The sequence below is a fragment of the Oncorhynchus nerka genome, linkage group LG2, assembly GCF_034236695.1.
Source record: "Oncorhynchus nerka isolate Pitt River linkage group LG2, Oner_Uvic_2.0, whole genome shotgun sequence".
NCBI classification, from domain to species: domain Eukaryota; kingdom Metazoa; phylum Chordata; class Actinopteri; order Salmoniformes; family Salmonidae; genus Oncorhynchus; species Oncorhynchus nerka.
In genome coordinates this window covers 88103572-88126589 of record NC_088397.1, presented here as the reverse complement: position 1 = coordinate 88126589, position 23018 = coordinate 88103572, and the positions used below count along the sequence as shown (strand labels likewise).

General features: G+C 45.2%; 1 protein-coding gene across 1 annotated transcript in view; it reads right to left on the bottom strand.

The window, feature by feature from the left end:
* Positions 1–1687: 1687 nt before the first annotated feature.
* LOC115144239 (proto-oncogene tyrosine-protein kinase Src-like) overlaps positions 1688–23018 on the bottom strand; it is a 34415-nt gene continuing 13084 nt past the window's right edge. Inside the window, exons 3-12 of the mRNA XM_029685130.2 lie at positions 15513–15612; positions 12401–12499; positions 11555–11658; positions 10936–11085; positions 9008–9163; positions 8606–8785; positions 8353–8429; positions 7127–7280; positions 4923–5054; positions 1688–3416 (exon numbers count right to left, since the gene is read on the bottom strand). Of these exons, the coding sequence (XP_029540990.1) occupies positions 3208–3416; positions 4923–5054; positions 7127–7280; positions 8353–8429; positions 8606–8785; positions 9008–9163; positions 10936–11085; positions 11555–11658; positions 12401–12499; positions 15513–15612 (1361 nt within the window). The 3' untranslated portion in view covers positions 1688–3207. The remainder of the gene's footprint in view (positions 3417–4922; positions 5055–7126; positions 7281–8352; positions 8430–8605; positions 8786–9007; positions 9164–10935; positions 11086–11554; positions 11659–12400; positions 12500–15512; positions 15613–23018) is intronic.

The following is a 23018-nucleotide window of genomic DNA, read 5'->3' as shown; positions in this document are numbered from 1 at the left end:
CACAAGGCATCGCAAGGCAGAAATGAACTGGTACTACAGTTTCAAGAGGGAGCAGAATACAATTTGGAGACACTCACTTAGGGCTGGTTTCCCCAGACACAGATTAAGCCTAGTTTCTCACTAAGAAACACTTTTTTTAACATGCCCTTTGGTCCAGGACTAGGCTTAACGGTGAAATTTGCTGCAAGGGAAACAGCGCCGTCTGCCTGCCCCTCCAGCCGTTGTTCTGGTTTTTGTTTTTTTGCCGATGCAGAGCTGGGGAGCATCGCTCCGCTTCGTCACCATAACAAAACCAATAACAGTGGCCGTGGTGAAAACAAACATACAAAACGTGCATATTACTGCTGTTCTATCACATGTGCAATGATGTCCAAGGGGGGGGGAATGAGTTCGTTGTTTGCAGTAAATTCTTTGTTGTAATATCACAAACGGCCGTGGCAGTTTCTACTGGATTCCAGCTTTAATCTAGGTCTGGGAAACTAGCCCTTAATGTTGTGTTGCTGGGAGATGTATTAGTTACAATATATCACTAATACATGCATTCTACTGGCTGAGGTTAGATGGCAGCATTGACTGTATATACATCATACATACACCTAATGTCCTCCAGATCCATTGAAATAGTCCTAGGCCCTGTTTGGATATCTATAAAATGCATCCTTCCTACCTTCCTCCCTTAGTTGAGGTAATCACTGATCTGATCTGTAAGTGAGTGGATTGGTGAAGACATGGTTTCCACTCCATTGCTTTCACCAATCTTACCGTGTTAGATCAGTGATATCTGCACTAGAACCCAAAATGACAGCACCGCCCCCTACAGGTCCCTCTCATTGTCAGTTCAGAACACCAAATCACTCAAATCCTTTTCCCACCACTGAGCTTAGCCCAGCTGTACTGGCCTGGTTTCACATCCACCATAGTGGTATGGTTCGTGACAGTACAGTTTGGGTGAGCTAAATAGTGTAAAAATTGTCTATAGTTCCCCATCCGTCTTTCTGTCTGTGAAGTATTGTGGCAATGTTACGATTTATAAGGGATTTCACAAGTCCAAGGGGCTTTCTAATCAAACATATTAATACTTAATTAGCAAAAAATATTTAGTTGTGGTTCATTACATAAATACTGATCATTGGGGATAAAAAAAGCCACCTAAATCCCAATAAGGGATGAAAGGGGTTATTATTTAAAGATGCATAGCTTCTAGTGCCAGATTTGATTAGCAAAGATTTAGGGATTGAATTGACCCACACACAGGAATTCACACAGCATTTAACTCATTGTGCACGTTTGCAATCCTTCATATTTGACTGGCTCTCAGTACCCTGCTTATTTCACAAACCACATTAAAAGGAATGCATTTAAGAATGAAAGTTTTGGGGTCCTCAATAAGCCGTTCTAATGATTGTACAACTAAGTCACAATAATCTCAGGGTGATTGCACACAACAACAACAAACAGAGCTGTGTTCAATAGGCCCCCGATGGAACTCAACGGACGGGAAAAGGCATGAACAAAGAGGGCTTATCTCATAACAAACCCTACATTTTCTGTTGCAAAATGTTTTTAAATCGCGAACATGACCCAAGTGCAATTGTACTAGCAGGGAGTCTATTAGCACAAAGTACGCTTGACATCACTTCTATGAGTATACAATGCTGTCATCCGATACATTTCATGTGAAACTGTCTGGGAGCTTTACAACGTTTTAGTTTTATTGACAGAGGAAGAAAGAAAGAAGCAGCATCTTTAGACAACAAAACAAATAAAATCTTTCAAAAAATTAAATGTGAGAGTTGGAGACCTGGAGGAAGCAGCACTAGAGAATACCGGAGAGAGAGGAGGAAATAGACAAAGAAAAGGAGAGAGAGAGAGAGGAGGAAATAGAAGAAGAAAGGGAGAGGAGGAAATAGACAAAGAAAAGGAGAGAGAGGAGGAGGAAATAGACAAAGGGAGAGAGAGAGAGAGAGAGAGGAGGAAATAGACAAAGGGAGAGAGAGAGAGGAGGAAATAGACAAAGGGAGAGAGAGAGAGAGAGGAGGAAATAGACAAAGAAAGGGAGAGAGAGAGAGGAGGAAATAGACAAAGGGAGAGAGAGAGAGGAGGAAATAGACAAAGGGAGAGAGAGAGAGAGAGGAGGAAATAGACAAAAGGAGAGAGAGAGAGAGGAGGAAATAGACAAAGGGAGAGAGAGAGAGAGGAGGAAATAGACAAAGAAAGGGAGACAGAAAGACAGACCCACAGAAGTTACATCCCTAATGGCTCCCTATTCTCTACATAGTGCACAATTTTTTGACCTGAGCCCTAGGGTCCTATTTCTGGCCCTATTCCCATAGGGCTCTGGTCAAAAGTAGTGCATTACATGTATGTAGGTAATAGGGAGCCATTTGGTATGCACAAGAGAGAGGAAAAACAGACGGACGTTCCTTCGGCACCGGTGCCACGTTGGCAGCGCTCTGCAAGAGGAGAGGAGGTGGAGAGGTCAGATGCTATGGCTGCTTCTAATTTCTCCAAACTTGCAAGTGTGCACTTGCACACTCCCCCTTGAGGATTTCAACAATGAGGGAGACTTCCTCTAGTATAGCCAATGCTTACACTAATCCAATGCTTGACAGGTAGTGCACAAGTGCACACGTTGAGAAAACTTTGAACGGATTCCGGGCAAAGCCTTTGATGAGAAAGGGACGAGGACAGAGAGGGAGGGTCAAAACAGTGGCCATGTTCCATCTCACTATCCTCCGTCCTTCCTTAGGATACTTCGGGTTGAAGTTTCTCCTAGCTACAGATCTAGGATCAGCTTCCCCTCCCCTGATCTTAATCATTAGTGGAGAAAATTCTAAACTGACCCAAGATCAGCATCCAGGGGCAACTGCACCCTACTCCACCTTAGGACACTTACCATCTTTCCTCCACAGATCTAGGATCAGCACCTTTCGCATCAGTCCAACCCTCAACCACTATGACAGTCCCCACAAAACCTGTCTTTGTAGCTCCAGGTTAGAAGTCACCCATAACAACAGGTCTAGGATCGGCTCCTATTTTCTTCCCACTCCTAAACCAACCCTAACCATAGCCCATTACAGTGGGGAAATAACACAAACCTGACCCATGATCAGGGTGCAGTGAGGGGTAGGCAGCGACATGGGTGGGCATTGGGCAGGGGGTGGGAAAGTCCATCCATAAGGCCCGGGGGGGAGATGTCCCTGAGCCTTATAGGTTCTCCCCAGGCTGGTACTGGGGCTCAGTGGAGGTGAAGTAGTCCTCCAGGAAGCCCTGCAGGTACTCGAAGGTGGGCCGCTCCTCTGCGTCCTTCCTCCAGCAGGTGAGCATGAGCTCGTGCATGGAGGCTGGGCACTCAGCAGGGCAGGGCATCCGGTAGCCACGCTCCACCTGATCCAACACCTCTCGGTTCACCATGCCTGAAGACAGTGTATGGAGGGGATAGATAGATAAAGAAATAAAGAAATAGAGGGAGAGAAGAGAGAGAAACACGTTCGACAGTGTTTTTCTATAAAACCTGTTCAACTTTTGTACTGCACATGATTCCACTAGGAAATCAAATAATAGCTGAAAATAACATAGCATTCAATCCAACACCCCTAATTTATATTAGAAATAAACACACAGAAAAAAGACCAACCCTTCACTTCCTTCTAAGTGCAATTGTATGCAACTCCTCATCTTGGACGACTGTTTAGTCAAAGTATACCATATATGTAATCAAAGTATACTGTATATGTAATTAAAGTACACTGTATATGTAATCAATGTATACTGTATATATAAACAAAGTATACATTACTCATCTCATATGTATATACTGTACTCTATATCATCTACTGCATCTTGCCATCTTTATGTAATACATGTATCACTAGCCACTTTAAACAATGCCACTTTTATGTTTACATACCCTACATTACTCATCTCATATGTATATACTGTACTCTATATCATCTACTGCATCTTGCCATCTTTATGTAATACATGTATCACTAGCCACTTTAAACAATGCCACTTTTATGTTTACATACCCTACATTACTCATCTCATATGTCTATACTGTACTCTATACCATCTACTGCATCTTGCCTATGCCTTTCTGTACCATCACTCATTCATATATCTTTATGTACATATTCTTTATCCCTTTACACTTGTGTGTATAAGGTAGTAGTTTTGGAATTGTTAGGTTAGATTAATCGTTGGTTATTACTGCATTGTCAGAACTAGAAGCACAAGCATTTCGCTACACTCGCATTAACATCTGCTAACCATGTGTATGTGACCATTAACATCTGCTAACCACGTGTATGTGACCATTAACATCTGCTAACCACGTGTATGTGACCATTAACATCTGCTAACCACGTGTATGTGACCTTTAACATCTGCTAACCACGTGTATGTGACCATTAACATCTGCTAACCACGTGTATGTGACCATTAACATCTGCTAACCACGTGTATGTGACCATTAACATCTGCTAACCACGTGTATGTGACCTTTAACATCTGCTAACCACGTGTATGTGACCATTAACATCTGCTAACCACGTGTATGTGACCATTAACATCTGCTAACCACGTGTATGTGACCATTAACATCTGCTAACCACGTGTATGTGACCATTAACATCTGCTAACCACGTGTATGTGACCATTAACATCTGCTAACCACGTGTATGTGACCATTAACATCTGCTAACCACGTGTATGTGACCATTAACATCTGCTAACCACGTGTATGTGACCATTAACATCTGCTAACCACGTGTATGTGACAAATACATTCGATTTGAAGTACACCGTATATGTAAACCTGAAGAGGCATTGTGTGTCAACACATTGGTGTTTTATACCTATTGTGAGCAGAGTGTGTAACTACTTGTCTTAATGTTGTCATGAAGAAAAGACACCGGTACCTGGATATGGGACTCTGCCTTTAGTGGCCAGTTCAGTGAGCAGGACCCCGAATGACCAGACATCTGACTTGATGGTGAAGCGTCCGTAGAGTGCAGCCTCTGGCGCGGTCCACTTAATGGGGAACTTGGCACCTGGGGAAACAAAACCCTGATTGATGACACACTCTGATAAAATACCATGGTAGCCAAAATGTCACTGTTTTAACTAGAATACATCAATACAAGCCTATTTTCCTAAAAACAAGGCTAGAGTTGAGCCTCTCTACAGTCTGCCAAATGGAAAACTTGACCTTTCACAGAGTCAGAATTAGTACATTTTCCTGAAGTTATTTAGCCCCTTTATTACAAAGTCTGCATCTAACAACTTTAAAAACAATAAACACAAGTAATCAAGAGACCAGGTGAAGCAGGGGTCCTCCAAAAACAGGCTTAGGACATACATTACATAGAGATATTGGACCCAGACCAGAGCAGAACCCTGTCTGGCGATGTACACATTATCTTCTATGAGGAGGGGGTGGCAGGCTAAAGTTGTCCACTTTACACACCGAGACCAGTTGGAAAGAAAACCAGGATAAACAGGGGTCCTCCATGACCAGGATAAACAGGGGTCCTCCAAGACCAGGATAAACAGGGGTCCTCCAAGACCAGGATAAACAGGGGTCCTCCAAGACCAGGATAAACAGGGGTCTTCCAAGACCAGGATAAACAGGGGTCTTCCAAGACCAGGATAAACAGGGGTCCTCCAAGACCAGGATAAACAGGGGTCCTCCAAGACCAGGATAAACAGGGGTCCTCCATGACCAGGATAAACAGGGGTCCTTCAAGACCAGGATAAACAGGGGTCCTCCAAGACCAGGATAAACAGGGGTCTTCCAAGACCAGGATAAACAGGGGTCTTCCAAGACCAGGATAAACAGGGGTCCTCCAAGACAAGGATAAACAGGGGTCCTCCAAGACCAGGATAAACAGGGGTCCTCCAAGACCAGGATAAACAGGGGTCCTCCAAGACCAGGATAAACAGGGGTCCTCCAAGACCAGGATAAACAGGGGTCCTCCAAGACCAGGATAAATAGGGGTCCTCCAAGACCAGGATAAACAGGGGTCCTCCAAGACCAGGATAAATAGGGGTCCTCCAAGACCAGGAAAACAGGGGTCTTCCAAGACCAGGATAAATAGGGGTCCTCCAAGACCAGGATAAACAGGGGGCTTCCAAGACCAGGATAAATAGGGGTCCTCCAAGACCAGGATAAACAGGGGTCCTCCAAGACCAGGATAAACAGGGGTCCTCCAAGACCAGGATAAACAGGGGTCCTCCAAGACCAGGATAAACAGGGGTCCTCCAAGACCAGGATAAACAGGGGTCTTCCAAGACCAGGATAAATAGGGGTCCTCCAAGACCAGGATAAACAGGGGTCCTCCAAGACCAGGATAAATAGGGGTCCTCCAAGACCAGGATAAACAGGGGTCCTCCAAGACCAGGATAAACAGGGGTCCTCCAAGACCAGGTTTAGGACACACAACTACAGATTTGGCCTTGACTGAAGCCTTGCCCTGTCTGTCAGTGTACTGAAGCCTTACCCTATCTGGCAGGGTACTGAGTACTGAAGCCTTACCCTGTCTGGCAGGGTACTGAAGCCTTACCCTGTCTAGCAGTGTACTGAAGCCTTACCCTGTCTAGCAGTGTACTGAAGCCTTACCCTGTCTAGCAGTGTACTGAAGCCTTGCCCTGTCTAGCAGTGTACTGAAGCCTTACCCTGTCTAGCAGTGTACTGAAGCCTTACCCTGTCTAGCAGTGTACTGAAGCCTTGCCCTGTCTAGCAGTGTACTGAAGCCTTGCCCTGTCTAGCAGTGTACTGAAGCCTTACCCTGTCTAGCAGTGTACTGAAGCCTTACCCTGTCTGGCAGTGTACTGAAGCCCTGCCCTGTCTAGCAGTGTACTGAAGCCTTACCCTGTCTAGCAGTGTACTCGTTGACTGAAGCCTTACCCTGTCTAGCAGTGTGCTCGTTGACTGAAGCCTTACCCTGTCTAACAGTGTGCTCGTTGACTGAAGCCTTACCCTGTCTAGCAGTGTACTTGTTGACTGAAGTCTTACCCTGTCTAGCAGTGTACTCGTTGACTGAAGCCTTACCCTGTCTAGCAGTGTACTTGTTGACTGAAGCCTTACCCTGTCTAGCAGTGTACTCATTGACTGAAGCCTTACCCTGTCTAGCAGTGTACTCGTTGTCCTCTATGAGGCGGGCCAAACCGAAGTCGGCCACTTTACATGCCAGGTTGTCCCCGACCAGGATGTTGGCAGCCCTGAGGTCTCTGTGGACGTAGTTCATTCTCTCTACGTATGCCATCCCTGCTGCAATCTATACACACACAGAGACACGGAGAGAGAGAGAGACACGGGGAGAGAGAGAGAGACACGGAGAGAGAGAGAGACACGGAGAGAGAGACACACGGAGAGAGAGAGAGACACGGAGAGAGAGATAGACACATCGAGAGAGAGAGACACAGCGAGAGAGAGAGAGGTGCAGCGAGAGAGAGAGACACAGCAAGAGAGAGAGAGACACAGCGAGAGAGAGAGACACAGCGAGAGAGAGAGAGACACGGAGAGAGAGAGACACGGAGAGAGAGAGAGACACAGAGAGAGAGAGAGACACAGCGAGAGAGAGAGACACAGCGAGAGAGAGAGACACAGCGAGAGAGAGAGACACAGCGAGAGAGACACAGCGAGAGAGAGAGAGACACAGCGAGAGAGAGAGAGAGAGACACAGCGAGAGAGAGAGAGACACGGAGAGAGAGAGAGAGAGAGACACAGCGAGAGCGAGAGAGAGAGAGAGCGAGACACAGCGAGAGAGAGAGACACAGCGAGAGAGAGAGAGACACAGCGAGAGAGAGAGAGACACAGCGAGAGAGAGAGACACAGCGAGAGAGAGAGAAACAGCGAGAGAGAGAGAGAGACACAGCGAGAGAGAGAGAGACACAGCGAGAGAGAGAGACACAGCGAGAGAGAGAGAGACACAGCGAGAGAGAGAGACACGGAGAGAGAGACAGCGAGAGAGAGAGACACAGTGAGAGAGAGAGACACAACGAGAGAGAGAGAGAGAGAGACACAGCGAGAGAGAGACACAGCGAGAGAGAGAGACACGGAGAGAGAGAGAGACACAGCGAGAGAGAGACACAGCGAGACAGAGAGACACAGCGAGAGAGAGAGAGAGACACAGCGAGAGAGAGAGAGACACAGCGAGAGAGAGAGACACAGCGAGAGAGAGAGAGACACAGCGAGAGAGAGAGAGAGACACAGCGAGAGAGAGAGAGACACGGAGAGAGAGAAAGAAAATTCTGAGTAAAAATGAACAAAAGAGGAGAAAAACTTAAAATCAACTGAAATAAGACCATTATGCCAAAAGGTAATGAACATTGTAGCGTTTGTCCCACCTGAGATGCCATATCCACTAACTGGGGTAGACGTAGCAGCTTGCCCGTGTCACCTTTCAGGAAGTCCAACAGGCTACCTATGGGAGCGACAGTGTTATCAGAATACTGAGAGAAAGAGAGAGAAGGCAGGAGAAAGGGAACACAAGAACAACGTGTGTGTGTGTGTGTGTGTGCGCATACACACGTGAAGACCAGCCTGGACCACAGCCCATGTAGTCAGCGATGATGATGATGATGATTGCTCTACTGTTACCTTGGCTCATGTACTCGGTGACAATGTAGATGGGTTCCTCAGACACCACGGCGTAGAGCTGCACCAGTTTCTCGTGTCTCAGCTTCTTCATGACCTGGGCTTCCTGGAGGAAGGCCTCTGGGGACATGGTACCCGTCTTCAGGGTCTTGATGGCCACCCGCGTTGTACCATTCCATGTCCCTAGAAACACAGTAGCCATGGGTCAGAGTACCCAGAGTACCTAGCCAACGAAGCTAAAGGAGTACACAGGACAGCCCATGGAACAGACCCACGTTTCTGCCACAACTAACTACACAGTCCTTACATTGTTATAGTTGAAATACATGAAGTTGGAATAAAGGTGTCTGTTAAAAGACTATTTATTATTCATCTATACTTCAAAAAACAGTGTGTGTGTCTTACCCATCCAGACCTCTCCGAAGCAGCCCTGGCCCAGTTTGAGGTCGAGGTGGAGGGACTCCCGGGATATCTCCCAGGCGTCGCGGGCCAGGCCCTGGGTCTGAGGCTTCAGCATCGGACACACCTCTGTCAGACAGTGGCACAGTCCATCTGCATGCTCTGTGGTTCGGTACGGGAAGACAGAGCGAGGCATACGGTCACCGCCTAGACAACTGGAACTGTTCACCCTTGTTAACACTATCCACCTAGACAGTTGTTTTGGGTTTTCTGAGAGATTGGCACATCTGACAAGTGTCAGAAATGTGTTTGGCCTCCCGAGTGGCGCAGCTGTCTTAAGGCACTGCATCGCAGTGCTAGAGGCGTCACTACAGACCCGGGTTCGATCCCAGGCTGTGTCGCAGCCGGCCGCGATCGGTAGACCCATGAGGCGGCGCACAATTGGCTCAGCGTCATCCGGGTTAGGGGAAGGTTTGGCTGGCCGGGATGTCCCCATCAAGCCCTAGCAACTCGTGGCGGGCCGGGCGCATGCACGCTGACATCGGTCACCAGGTGTACGGTGTTTCCTCTGACACATTGGTGCGGCTGTCTTCCGGGTTAAGCGAGCAGTGTGTCAAGAAGCAGTGCGGCTTGTCAGTTTCGTGTTTTGGCGCATGCATGACTCTTGACCTTTGTCTCTCCCGAGTCCGTATCGGAGTTGCAGCGATGGGCAAGACTAACTACCAATTGGATACCATGAAATTGGGGAGAAAAAGGGGTAAAAAGTTTCAAATAAAGACGTGTGTTCAATATTCTTATTGAGTTATTCTGTCGTCTGTATTCGGTTTCACTTTGATGTATTATGGACAAAGACACTGCATACCATGTAACAAAAATTATATATTTAAAATATACAGTTGGGTCGGAAATTATTGACAGCCTTGATAAAAATGAGCAAAAATCACAATACAAAATAAATAATTCAAATACTCAGCTATACTGTTTGCAAAAAACTTTGGGAATTACATTTTTTAATACAATTGATCATAGAAAAATATTTTGTTTAACATATAAACAATACCTCCCCTTGCAAGAATTACAAAACTGAGCCTTTTTCTAAAATGTTTAATGAGGTTGGAGAACACATTCGGAGGGATCTTGGACCATTCCGCCATACAGAATCTTTCCAGAACCTTGATATCCTTGATATGTCTGTACCTCTTCAATCCAAACCACAGGTTTTCAATGGGGTTCAAGTCCGGAGACAGATAGCCATTGCACTTTACACTAATTGGAAACGGTTGTGAAACAGAACGACTGAATTGCTCAAACCACGCCCTGACTTTACACCATATTACAGTACATGAACAAATAAACACCAAAACATTCACTTCAAGTTTGGTGTTACTGGCTGTATAATAATCATGCTTATAAGCATCTATTAACATATAAGGTGCTAATGATGTGCTTATAATACGTTACTCACCGCGACAGACAGTAACGGGCCAGCGTGTTACTCACCGTGACAGTAACATACCAGGGGGTTACTCACCGTGACAGTAACATACCAGGGGGTTACTCACCGGGACAGTAACATACCAGCTGGTTACTCACTGTGACAGTAACAGACCAGCTGGTTACTCACTGCGACAGTAATAGACCAGCTGGTTACTCACTGCGACAGTAACAGACCAGCTGGTTACTCACTGCAACAGAAAAAGACCAGCTGGTTACTCACTGCGACAGTAATAGACCAGCTGGTTACTCACTGCGACAGTAACAGACCAGCTGGTTACTCACTGCAACAGTAAAAGACCAGCTGGTTACTCACTGCGACAGTAACATACCAGCTGGTTACTCACTGCGACAGTAACAGACCAGTTGGTTACTCACTGCGACAGTAATAGATCAGCTGGTTACTCTCCGCGACAGTAATAGACGAGCGGTGTACTCACTATGATAGTGGTAGACCAGCTGCTGCAGGCTGCTGAACTGGGTGCGTGAGGTGATGTAGAAACCACCGCTGTCTAGCTTGCGTATCTTGTAATGTTTGACGTTGAGACCTTTGGTGTTGTCGTAGTCCAACACGGACAGGCAGTAGGCTCCTGTGCAGAAAAATAGAATTACAAAATAATTTGATACATTGTCTGTATCATCTCTATGCTTCTGTGTGTGTGGAAGGAGTAATGTGTGGGTCAAAACCAGTTAACTTCAAGTTTGAATGGATCACCTGGACATCTGTAGTAGTCATACTCCAATCAAGCTAGTTACGCATCTAGTGTTCCACACTACACACATTAGCACACTGCATGTTCACAGCATAAACTACACCACCTGAACTCATTACCCTCAAACTCAACTCTGGACCTACAAGTCAGTTTCACTGCATTTCTGTCATTGTTTGGGGGAGAGGGACAAAGTGCCTCTTCAACCGTTTGGTGGGTTCATTCCCGTGTTCAAATGTACTACTTCACAATAAAAAGAGGAAACTTCAACAAGGAATTTGACAATAATGTAACAGTGCTTCTACTCCAAGTCTAAAATGTCTGTCGCTCTCTGAGGGGTTCTTCTCACCCTTGGTGGTCTCGCTCTCTCGGACCAGGAAGGTGCCTCGTCGGTTCTGTAAACTCAAAAGGAGCCTCTCTGAGTCGCGCCGAGTTATTTTCCCAAAATACCACCTGTGAAAGTGGGCCAGAGTGAGTGAGAAAGAACAGTGAGAACCTGCCACTGAGCAAAGTGGCATTGCACTCCAAAAGCATAGTTGGGTCACGTATTCAGACCTAAACGAGTCAATGAGTCCACGTTCCAGTGGTATTGTGTCGATCCAGCTTTATTAGCACATACATTTTGTGGGGAAATTATGCAGTGCTTATCTTTTCCAACATATTTTTGATTGTGGCATATAGGTGGATCTACAAAACAGATGGTCTGGGACATGGAGTTATGCCATCAGAAGGCCACTTTTGAGAAATGAAAATGCGAAGCTGTGCCTTTAATATCCTTATGGAGCACCACTGAAGTACATCTGAAGTACATCTGAAGTATATCTGAGACCAGGGTATTTTACTATCCAGATGGGTTTGTCCATAATCATACATCTTAGAGAGAGTTTGGCCAATGTTATTAAAGCTGGACGCCATGCTGCTTCTTCTAGGGTTGCAACATTCTAGTATCAAAATTCCCAGGTTTTTCCAGAAATCCTGGTTGGAGGATTCCACATTTCTTTCTGATTCCAGGAATATGCCAACCCAAATTTCTGGAAAAACTGGGAATATAGGCAAAGTTACCAGCATTTTGCAACCCTAGCTCCATCTCAGCATTTTAAACCCACGGCTGTTTCCCCCAAAAAAGTATACATTTTATAACTTGATAAAAACAGGAAAGATCGAGATAAAAAAAAAGATTAAAAAGTTGATGTACTCTTCTGCTTGAATGGAGTCAGAGGGGGCCACATAGTTGCTGGGGATGTAACCGCTTTCTCCGGTAGTCAGAGACCGAGCCAGCCACCAGTCCCCTTCCCTGCAGCGAGACAGAGGAGAGAAGGAGGTGATGACAGGGTTATTGACTTGGACAACCAGAAGCCCTCCCTGGGTTCATTCAGAGTACTAACTGGTCACTCACATCAGATAGACACATTTGACGGTGGTTGAAGCCTAAAAACAGCCCTGGGAGTAAACCAATGGAGGACACTGTGTGCTCACACCATGACATTCATAGGATCAAAAAATATCTTAACCTCTCTTGACTAAATAATCATTTAAAAAACAGGCAAACCAAGTGAAAACAATGACAAAACGTACTTCACACACTGTCATTTTGCCTTTGAGTTCATAAGCACAAATGGTTTGGTTTGTTGTAGGTTGAGCTGACACGCATCACCTCAGTGCACACTGAGGAAAAACGGGGTTGATCGGGAAGAGGAAAGGTGACGAGAAGTTAAGACAGGGGGATCAGAAAGGATTAGTTCACTGACCTGAAGCTGTACTTTCTCCTAAGAGAAACCATGAAGCATGAGAGAGGGAAATAACAGACAGCAGAGAACATCAAAAACACACAGAAAGAAATGCAGCAAACAGCAGAGCACACAAGACCAGACCATAGAACAGTAGCATCAACTAACGGTGGGTACACTGTGTGTGTGTGATTATATATATACACACTCACAGTTGAAGTAAGACGTTTACATACACCTGAGCCAAATACATTTCAAATCAGTTTTTCACAATTCCTGACATTTAATCCAAGTAAAAAGTATCTGTCTTGGTTCAGTTAGGATCAGCACTTTATTTTAAGAATGTGAAATGTCAGAATAATAGTAGAGAGAATTATTTATTTCAGCTTTTATTTCTTTCATCACATTCCCAGTGGGTCAAAAGTTTACATACACTCAATTAGTATTTGGTGGCATTGCCTTTAAAATGGTTTAACTTGAGTCAAACGTTTAGAGTATCCTTCCACAAGCTTCCCACAATAAGTTGGGTGAATTTTGGCCCATTCCTCCTGACAGAGATGGTGTAACTGAGACAGGTTTGTAGGCCTCCATGCTCGCACACTTTCAGTTCTGCCCACAAAGTTTCTATAGGATTGAGGGCAGGGCTTTGTGATGGCCACTCCAATACATTGACCTTGTTGTCCTTAGGCCATTTTGCCACAACTTTGGAAGTATGCTTGGGGTCATTGTCCATTTGGAAGACCCATTTGCGACCAAGCTTTAACTTCCTGACTGATGTCTTGAGATGTTGCTTTAATATATCCACATCCTTTTTTTCCCCACCTCTACTTTGTGAAGTGCACCAGTCCCTCCTGCAGCAAAGCACCCCCAGAACATGATGCTGCTACCCCAGTGCTTCACGGTTGGGATGGTGTTCTTCGGCTTGCAAGCCTCCCCCTTTTTCCTCCAAACATAACGATGGTCATTATGGCCAAACAGTTCTATTTTTGTTTTATCAAACCAGAGGACATTTCTCCAAAAAGTACGATCTTTGTCCCCATGTGCAGTTGCAAACCGTAGTCTGGCTTTTTTATGGCGGTTTTGGAGCAGTGGCTTCTTCCTTGCTGAGCGGCCTTTCAGGTTATGCCGATATAGGACTCGATTTACTGTGGGTATAGATACTTTTGTACCTGTTTCCTCCAGCATCTACACAAGGTCCTTTGCTGTTGTTCTGGGATTGATTGTCATTTTTCACACCAAAGTACTTTCATCTCTAGGAGACAGAACACGTCTCCTTCCTGAGCGGTATGATGGCTGCGTGGTCCCATGGTGGTTATACTTGCGTACTATTGTTTGTACAGAGGAACGTGGTACCTTCAGGCATTTGGAAATTGCTCCAAGGATGAACCAGACTTGTGGAGGTCTTGGCTGATTTCTTTTGATTTTCCCATGATGTCAAGCAGAGTCACTGAGTTTGAAGGTAGGCCTTGAAATACATCCACAGGTACACCTCCAATTGACTCAAATTAGGTCAATTAGCCTATAAGAAGCTTCTAAAGCCATGACATAATTTTCTGGAATTTCCCAAGCTGTTTAAAGGCCCAGTCAACTTAGTGTACGTAAACTTCTGACCCACTGGAATTGTGATACAGTGAATTATAAGTGAAATAATAGCGTCTGCTAAATGACTTAAATGTAAATGTAAATGTTAACAACTGTTGGAAAAATTACTTCCTAACCGACTTGCCAAAACTATAGTTTGTTAACAAGAAATTTGTGGACTGGTTGAAAAACTAGTTTTAATGACTCCAACCTCAGTGTATGTAAACTTCCGACTTCAACTGTATGTGTGTGTTGTGTGTGTGTGTGTGTGTGTGTGTGTGTGTGTGTGTGTGTGTGTAAAACAGGCAGAGACCATCCTGTACCTAATTCCCACATGGCCTGACCTGAAATGTATGTTTTGAAACGGTGCATTTGAAAATGTCTTCCTATAGTGAGCTGTGAACCGTCTTCCTGTAATCCAACTCTGTTGTATCTAAATAGGCTCATTGGGTGACATATCTGGGTATGACGTATTCTCTCCCGTTGCATCCAAAATACCCAGTGATGGAACAAATACTTTTTGGGAAACAAACTGGCTTGTGTCTGTCAGAGTGATGCTTTTGGAAAGGACAAACTTGAACTATTAGACCCAATCAACAGTAGAAGGGCTAGAATCAGGATTGCATTCATTAGGGCACGCAACAGAAAACATTTTTACAGCAGTAGTGCCTCGCTGTTTCAGCTTGTTTTCCTTCGTTTGGTGCCTAATGAACATGACCTGACAAGGTTGCCCTTGTAAGATCTGAAAACATTAGTAGTAATGTTGTACACAGCAGATGGGGCGACAGAAAGGGGACAGACAGTGTTGTTTGGCTAACGAGGAATTATGAATAAGTCAGCACTCACTGTGACTGTGTGTGTACAGTGTGCATGCTTGTGTGTCCACACGGTGTGTGTTTGGGTTTGTCTTCGTCTGGATGAGTGTGTGTGTCTAGGTGAGAGTACATGGCGGACATGTAGTATCTAAACAGGGAGACAATGGAGTGGGCATCTCCTTACGTGTTGTTGATGATCTGCAGCCGCTCGCCTTTCTTGAAGGTCAGGTCTGAGGCAGTCCGTGATTCATAGTCATAGAGTGCCACAAATGTAGTGACACCTCCTACAGGATGGACACACACACACACACACACACACACACACACACACACACGCACACAAAATGTTAGAGATAGGAGAGTTTTGGGCTAACACACATGCAGCTGAGGATTGGCATCTCTCAAGGCAAAGTACAGTATCCTCTTTTTGTAATACACTATATTCATCTAGAACTACGAGTACCTTCAGAGTGTATTCAGACCTATTCAGATATTTTCCATACTTTGTTACGTTACAGGCTTATTCTAAAATTGATTCAATTATATTTTTTCCTCAATCTACACACAATACCCCATACTGACAAAGTGAAAAACAGAAAGACCTTATTTACATAAGTATTCAGACCCTTTACGATGAGACTCGAAATTGAGCTCAGGTGCATCCTCTTCCATTGATCATCCTTGAGATGTTTCTACAACTTGACTGGAGTCTACCAGTGATAAATTAAATTGATTGGACATGACTTGGAAAGGAACACACACACACACACACATACGCACACGTACACACACACACACACACACACACACACACACACACACACACACACACACACACACACACACACACACACACACCTATTTTAGGACCCACAGTTGACAGTGCATGTCAGAAGAAAAACCAAGTCATGAGGTTGAGGGAATTGCCCGTAGAGCTCAGAGACAGGATTGTACCCAGGCACAGATCTGGGGAAGGGTACCAAAACATTTCTGCAGTATTGAAGGTCCCCAAGAACACAGTGGCCTACATCATTCTTAAATGGAAGAAGTTTGGAACCACCAAGACTCTTCCTAGAGCTGGCCGCCCAGCCAAATTGAGCAATCGGGGAGAAGGGCCTTGGTCAGGGAGGTGACCAAGAACCCGATGGTCACTCTGACAGAGCTCCAGACTTCCTCTGTGGAGATGGGAGAACCTTCCAGAAGGGCAACCATCTCTGTAGCATTCCACCAATCAGGCCTTTCTTTATGGTAGAGTGGTCATGGCGGAAGCCACTCCTCAGTAAAAAGGCACATGACAGCCCACTTGGAGTTTGCCAAAAGGCACCTAAAGGACCCTTAGACCATGAGAAACAAGATGCTCTGTTCTGATGAAATGCTTGGCCTGAATGCCAAGCGTCGTGTCTGGAGGTAACCTGGCACCATCCCTACAATGAATCATGGCGGTGGCAGCAACATGGTGTGGGGAGGTTTTTCAGCGGCACGGACTGGGAGACTAGTTAGGATCGAGGGAAAGATGAACGGAGCAAAGTACAGAGAGATCCTTGATGAAAACCTGCTCCAGAGCGCTCAGGACCTCAGACTGGGACGAACCTTCACATTCCAATAGGACAACGAGGCTAAGCACACAGCCAAGGAGTGGCTTCGAGACAAGCCTCTGAATGTCCTTGAGTGGCCCAGCCAGATCCCAGACTTGAACCTGATCGTGCATTTCTGGAGAGACCTGAAAATAGCTGTGCAGCGACACTCCCCATCTAGCCTGACAGAGCTTGAGAGGATCTGCAGAGAAGAATGGGAGAAACGACTGAAATAGGCAGTAGGATAATCAGCTCTGTTGCCAAAACACTTAAATATTTGTCTCAATTCATTTCAATTTAATGTTTGGCATTCACATCTTAGAATATTACATTGTTGGCTTTTGCACCCTGCCAAAATAAAAACAACTACGGGAAACATTGGGCTGTCTAATCCAATGTACATTTCCTGGAAAGAGATACCGGCATTGACATTAGGGATGCCTAATGTCTTTGACGGTCACAACATCTATAGTTTCTCAGCTTTCCCTTTATAACGAGCACCTGGTTTGGACCGGGGAATCTTTGATTGGTTAATTAGACGCCGGGGGGGGGACTCTAGCCAGCAGAAAATCCCAGAAATGAAAGTGCAACCAATCACTTTACAGGAGACGCAAAATAATGATTGACCATCTGGTCTAGACACACTATAGTGTCATGTCAGGTCTGTGAGAGTCTTCAAAGTCAAACTGAAGACGGACTTGGCACTCCTTGGAGACGGGCTTGGCACTCCTTGGAGACGGGCTTGGCACTCCCTGGAGACAGGCTTGGCATTCCCTGGAGATGTGCTTGGCACTCCCTGGACACGGGCTTGGCACTCCCTGGAGACGGGCTTGGCACTCCCTGGAGACGGGCTTGGCACTACCTGGAGACGGGCTTGGCACTCCAAGCAGATGTAGCCTTAAAGAAGGTTTTTCCATGATCATACCATTCCCATCTCAACAATACTTGTATGTTTTTCAGTCTTCACAAAAATCTAACTTAGTACATTATATTTATTGTAATTCAATAGTCGCTGTCAACAGATGCTGCAAATACACTAGCGGAGGCTGGTGGGATGAGCTATAGGAGGACGGGCTCATTGGAATGGAATAAATGGAATGGTTTTTGAGGGAAAGGTACCCCCGTTTCCTCTTCCTAACCTGCGCCAAAGGAAGTAGTCTACACAATCCGCCAGTACACTAGAAGGTGCTGAAAAAAAATAAAACACACGTCGGTCCAGAAAGCACACTATATTGCAACTATAGCATAAAGCTATGGGAAATAAAATGTGTTCACTGATTGCTGACAGCGTACTAGTTTATAGTTACTTCACCTTCTCGTCATAGTGTACCAACTCATAAAAACTTTCATAAAAACTGGTATTATAATAATATGACTGTAATTTTGGCAGAGACTTTTTTATCCAAAGCAACCTAAAGTCATGTGTTCATACATTTGTTATGTATAGGTGGCCCTGGGAGTCAAAGCCACTATCCAGGCATTGCAAGAGCCATTCTCTACCAACTTAGCTACAGAGGACTAGACATAGCGAATCAGGCAGTTAGCCACAAATCCCGGGTGCTCGGTGATAAACCCCTGAATCCCCTCCTTGTAGTTGTTGCAGACTGCAGAACTTTTGCAGCACTTGCTTCCTTGCTCTGTCACCATCAGAATGCAGTTGCCACATGAGAACATATTTGAATGTGATCACATGGCTGTTTGTGTCAATTACTTAAATTTTAAGCAAGACAGACGATATACACTTAACGGTAATAGCCAATGGAAAGCTTTACCATCATAGGCAATCAGCATTGTGATAGTAGCTAAAACAAACAAACATTCACATATTGGGCATCATAGCTGATATTCAGGTGGTTGGGCACTGCAGTTAACTGCCTGGCTAGCTAACTATATTGGGGCGGCAGGGTAGCCTAGTGGTTAGAGCGTTGGACTAGTAACCGGAAGGTTGCAAGTTCAAATTCCCGAGCTGACAAGGTACAACTCTGTCGTTCTGCCGCTGAACAGGCAGTTAACCCACTGTTCCTAGGCCGTCATTGAAAATAAGAATTTGTTCTTAACCTCTTCAGTCGACCCTCTACTTTTTTGAACATTTTGTTAAAAATCGCGCAACATTTCAGCGCCCTGCTACTCATGCCAGGAATATAGTACGTTCATATGGTTAGAATGTGTGGATAGGAAACCCTCGGACGTTTTTAAAACTGGTTAAATCACGACTGTGGCTATTACATAACGTGCGTTACATCGGAAAGCGCAGGAAAACCTGATCACAGAAAATGGAAATAAATATCCTTGCGCCACTTCCAGCAATTGTTAACAGTGAGCCGAATTAGATAAGACCGAGCATTCAACTCCCACAGCATCCCCATGTTGTCTAGAGTCTTGTAAATTTAATCATCTTTGATTCTTGGTTGAACTGAAAGAGGGGCACCGCTTACCTCCGGTCTCCGCCCAGATCATTCCGGAAGAACTCTCTCCTGAAATTTTTTCCAAGACGACAGCTAATGATATTTACATCGCCTACGGATGATTTTTATCGCTTATTAACGTTTACTAATACCTAAAGTAGCATTACAAACGTATTTCGAAGTGTTTTGTGAAAGTTTATCGTCTACTTTTTGAATTTTAAAAAATGACGTTACGTTGTGAAATCGCTGTTTTTTTCGTTTATCACACAGTCTACATATAACGATATCTTGGCTTTATATGGCCCGATTTAATCGAAATAAAGACCCAATAGTGTTTAAGGGACATCTAGGAGTGCCAACAAAGAAGATGGTGAAAGGTAATGACTGTTTTCTATTTTATTGTGCGGTTTGTGTAACGCCAAAATGCTAATTATTTTGTTTACGTCCCCTGCTGTGCTTTTCTGTTGTAGTGTATTGGTGCATGCTATCAGATAATAGCTTCTCATGCTGTCGCCGAAAAGCATTTTAAAAATCGGACTTGTTGTCTGGATTCACAACGAGTGTAGCTTTAATTTGATACCCTGCATGTGTATTTTAATGAACTTTTGAGTTTTAACTAATACTATTAGCATTTAGCATAGCGCATTTGCATTTCCAGAGCTCTAGTTGGGACGCAAGCGTCCCAAGTAGAGGCAACAGGTTAACTGACTTGCCTAGTTAAATAAAGGTTAAAAAAACACCAATAATCAGTAGGACCACTGTGTTGTGGCTGTATGTGTCCTATCGTGACCTTGTTGAGGTCCTGGGGTTCTCCTCCTAGGCTTGTACCAGTGGGGGCTGCTGAGTGGAAGACGGCTCATAATAAATGTCTGAAACGGGGAAAATGGAAGGGCATCAAACACATGGACACCGTTCCACCTATTCCGCTCCTGTCACGAGCCCGTTCTCCCCAATTAAGATGCCACCAACCTCCTGTGGCTTGTACATATATAGCTGAACAACCTGGCTATTTATAATCGTGGTTAACCCAGAAATAAAATACTGCGTAATTTGGTCAGCTGTGTGATTTACACTGAACAAAAATATAAAATCAACATGAAACAATTTCAAAGATTTTACTGAGTTGCAGTTCATAAGGAAATCAGTCAATTGAAATAAATCCATTAGGCCCTAATCTATGGATTTCACATAACCGGGAATACTGATATGCATCTATTGGTCACAGATAACCTTTTTTAAGTTTAGGCGTGGATCAGAAAACCAGTCAGTATCAAGTGTGAACACCTTCAGAAAACCAGTCAGTACCTGGTGTGACCACCTTCAGAAAACCAGTCAGTACCTGGTGTGACCACCTTCAGAAAACCAGTCAGTACCTGGTGTGACCACCTTCAGAAAACCATTCAGTACATGGTGTGACCACCTTCAGAAAACCAGTCAGTACCTGGTGTGACCACCTTTTGCCTCATGCAGTGCGACACATCTCCTTCGCAGAGTTTAATCAGGCTGTTGATTGTGGCCTCTGGAATGTTGTCCCACTCCTCTTCAACGGAAGTGCAAGGTTGCTGGATGTTGCCGGGACCTGGAACACGCTGTCGGATACGTCAATCCAGAGCATCCCAAACAGGCTCATTGGGTGACATGTCTGGTCCTGCAGGCCCTGGAAGAACTGGGACATTTTTAACTACCAGGAATTGTGTAAAGATCCTTGCCACATGGGGCTGTGCATTATCATGCTGAAACATGAGGTTTCATGCTCTGTTCTAGGCCCTCTCCTATTCTCGCTATACACCAAGTCACTTGGCTCTGTCATAACCTCACATGGTCTCTCCTATCATTGCTATGCAGACGACACACAATTAATCTTCTCCTTTCCCCCTTCTGATGACCAGGTGGCGAATCGCATCTCTGCATGTCTGGCAGACATATCCGTGTGGATGACGGATCACCACCTCAAGCTGAACCTCGGCAAGACGGAGCTGCTCTTCCTCCCGGGGAAGGACTGCCCGTTCCATGATCTCGCCATCACGGTTGACAACTCCATTGTGTCCTCCTCCCAGAGCGCTAAGAACCTTGGCGTGATCCTGGACAACACCCTGTCGTTCTCAACTAACATCAAGGCGGTGGCCCGTTCCTGTAGGTTCATGCTCTACAACATCCGCAGAGTACGACCCTGCCTCACACAGGAAGCGGCGCAGGTCCTAATCCAGGCACTTGTCATCTCCCGTCTGGATTACTGCAACTCGCTGTTGGCTGGGCTCCCTACCTGTGCCATTAAACCCCTACAACTCATCCAGAACGCCGCAGCCCGTCTGGTGTTCAACCTTCCCAAGTTCTCTCACGTCACCCCGCTCCTCCGCTCCCTCCACTGGCTTCCAGTTGAAGCTCGCATCCGCTACAAGACCATGGTGCTTGCCTACGGAGCTGTGAGGGGAACGGCACCTCAGTACCTCCAGGCTCTGATCAGGCCCTACACCCAAACAAGGGCACTGCGTTCATCCACCTCTGGCCTGCTCGCCTCCCTACCACTGAGGAAGTACAGTTCCCGCTCAGCCCAGTCAAAACTGTTCGCTGCTCTGGCCCCCCAATGGTGGAACAAACTCCCTCACGACGCCAGGACAGCGGAGTCAATCACCACCTTCCGGAGACACCTGAAACCCCACCTCTTTAAGGAATACCTAGGATAGGATAAAGTAATCCCTCTCACCCCCCCCTCCCCCTGAAAAGATTTAGATGCACTACTGTTCCACTGGAGGTCATAAGGTGAATGCACCAATTTGTAAGTCGCTCTGGATAAGAGCGTCTGCTAAATGACTTAAATGTAAATGTAATGAGGTGATGGCGGCAGATGAATGGCACGACAATGGGCCTCAAAATCTCGTCATGGTATTTCTGTGCATTCAAATTGCCATCGATAAAATGCAATTGTGTTCGTTGCTCATAGCTTATGCCTGCCCATACCATAACCCCACCATGGGGCACTCTGTTCACAATGTTGTTATCAGCAAACAGATGGGTTTCTGACCATCTCAGGGAAATTCTTCGGTTGTGCAAACCCACAGTTTTCATCAACTGTCCGGGTGGCTGGTCTCAGGTGATCCCGTAGGTGAAGAAGCCAGATGTGGAGAACCTGGGCTGATGTGGTTACACGTGGTCTGCTGTTGCGAAGCCGGTTGGACGTACTGCTAAATTCTCTAAAACAACTTTAGAGGAGGCTTATGGTAGAGAAATAAACATTAAACTATCTGACAACAGCTCTGGTGGACATTCCTGCAAACAGCATGCCAATTGCAAGCTTGCTCAAAACTTCAGACATCTGTGGCATTGTGTTGTGTGACAAAACTGCACATTTTAGAATGGCCTTTTATTGTCCCCTGCACAAGGTGCACCTGTGTAATGATCATGCTGTTTAATCAGCTTCTTGATATGACTCACCCGTCAGATTATCTTTGCTCACTACCAGGGATGTAACCAAATTTGTGTCAAACATTTGAGAGAAATAAGCTTTATGTGCATATGGAAAATTTCTGGGATCTTTCATTTCAGCTCATGAAACATGGGACCAACACTACATGTGTTTATATTTTTTATACACACACACTACCATTCAAAAGTTTGGGGTCACTTCGAAATGTCCTTGTTTTTGAAAGAAAAGCTCATTTTTTGTCCATTAAAATAACATCAAATTGATCAGAAATAGGGTGTAGACATTGT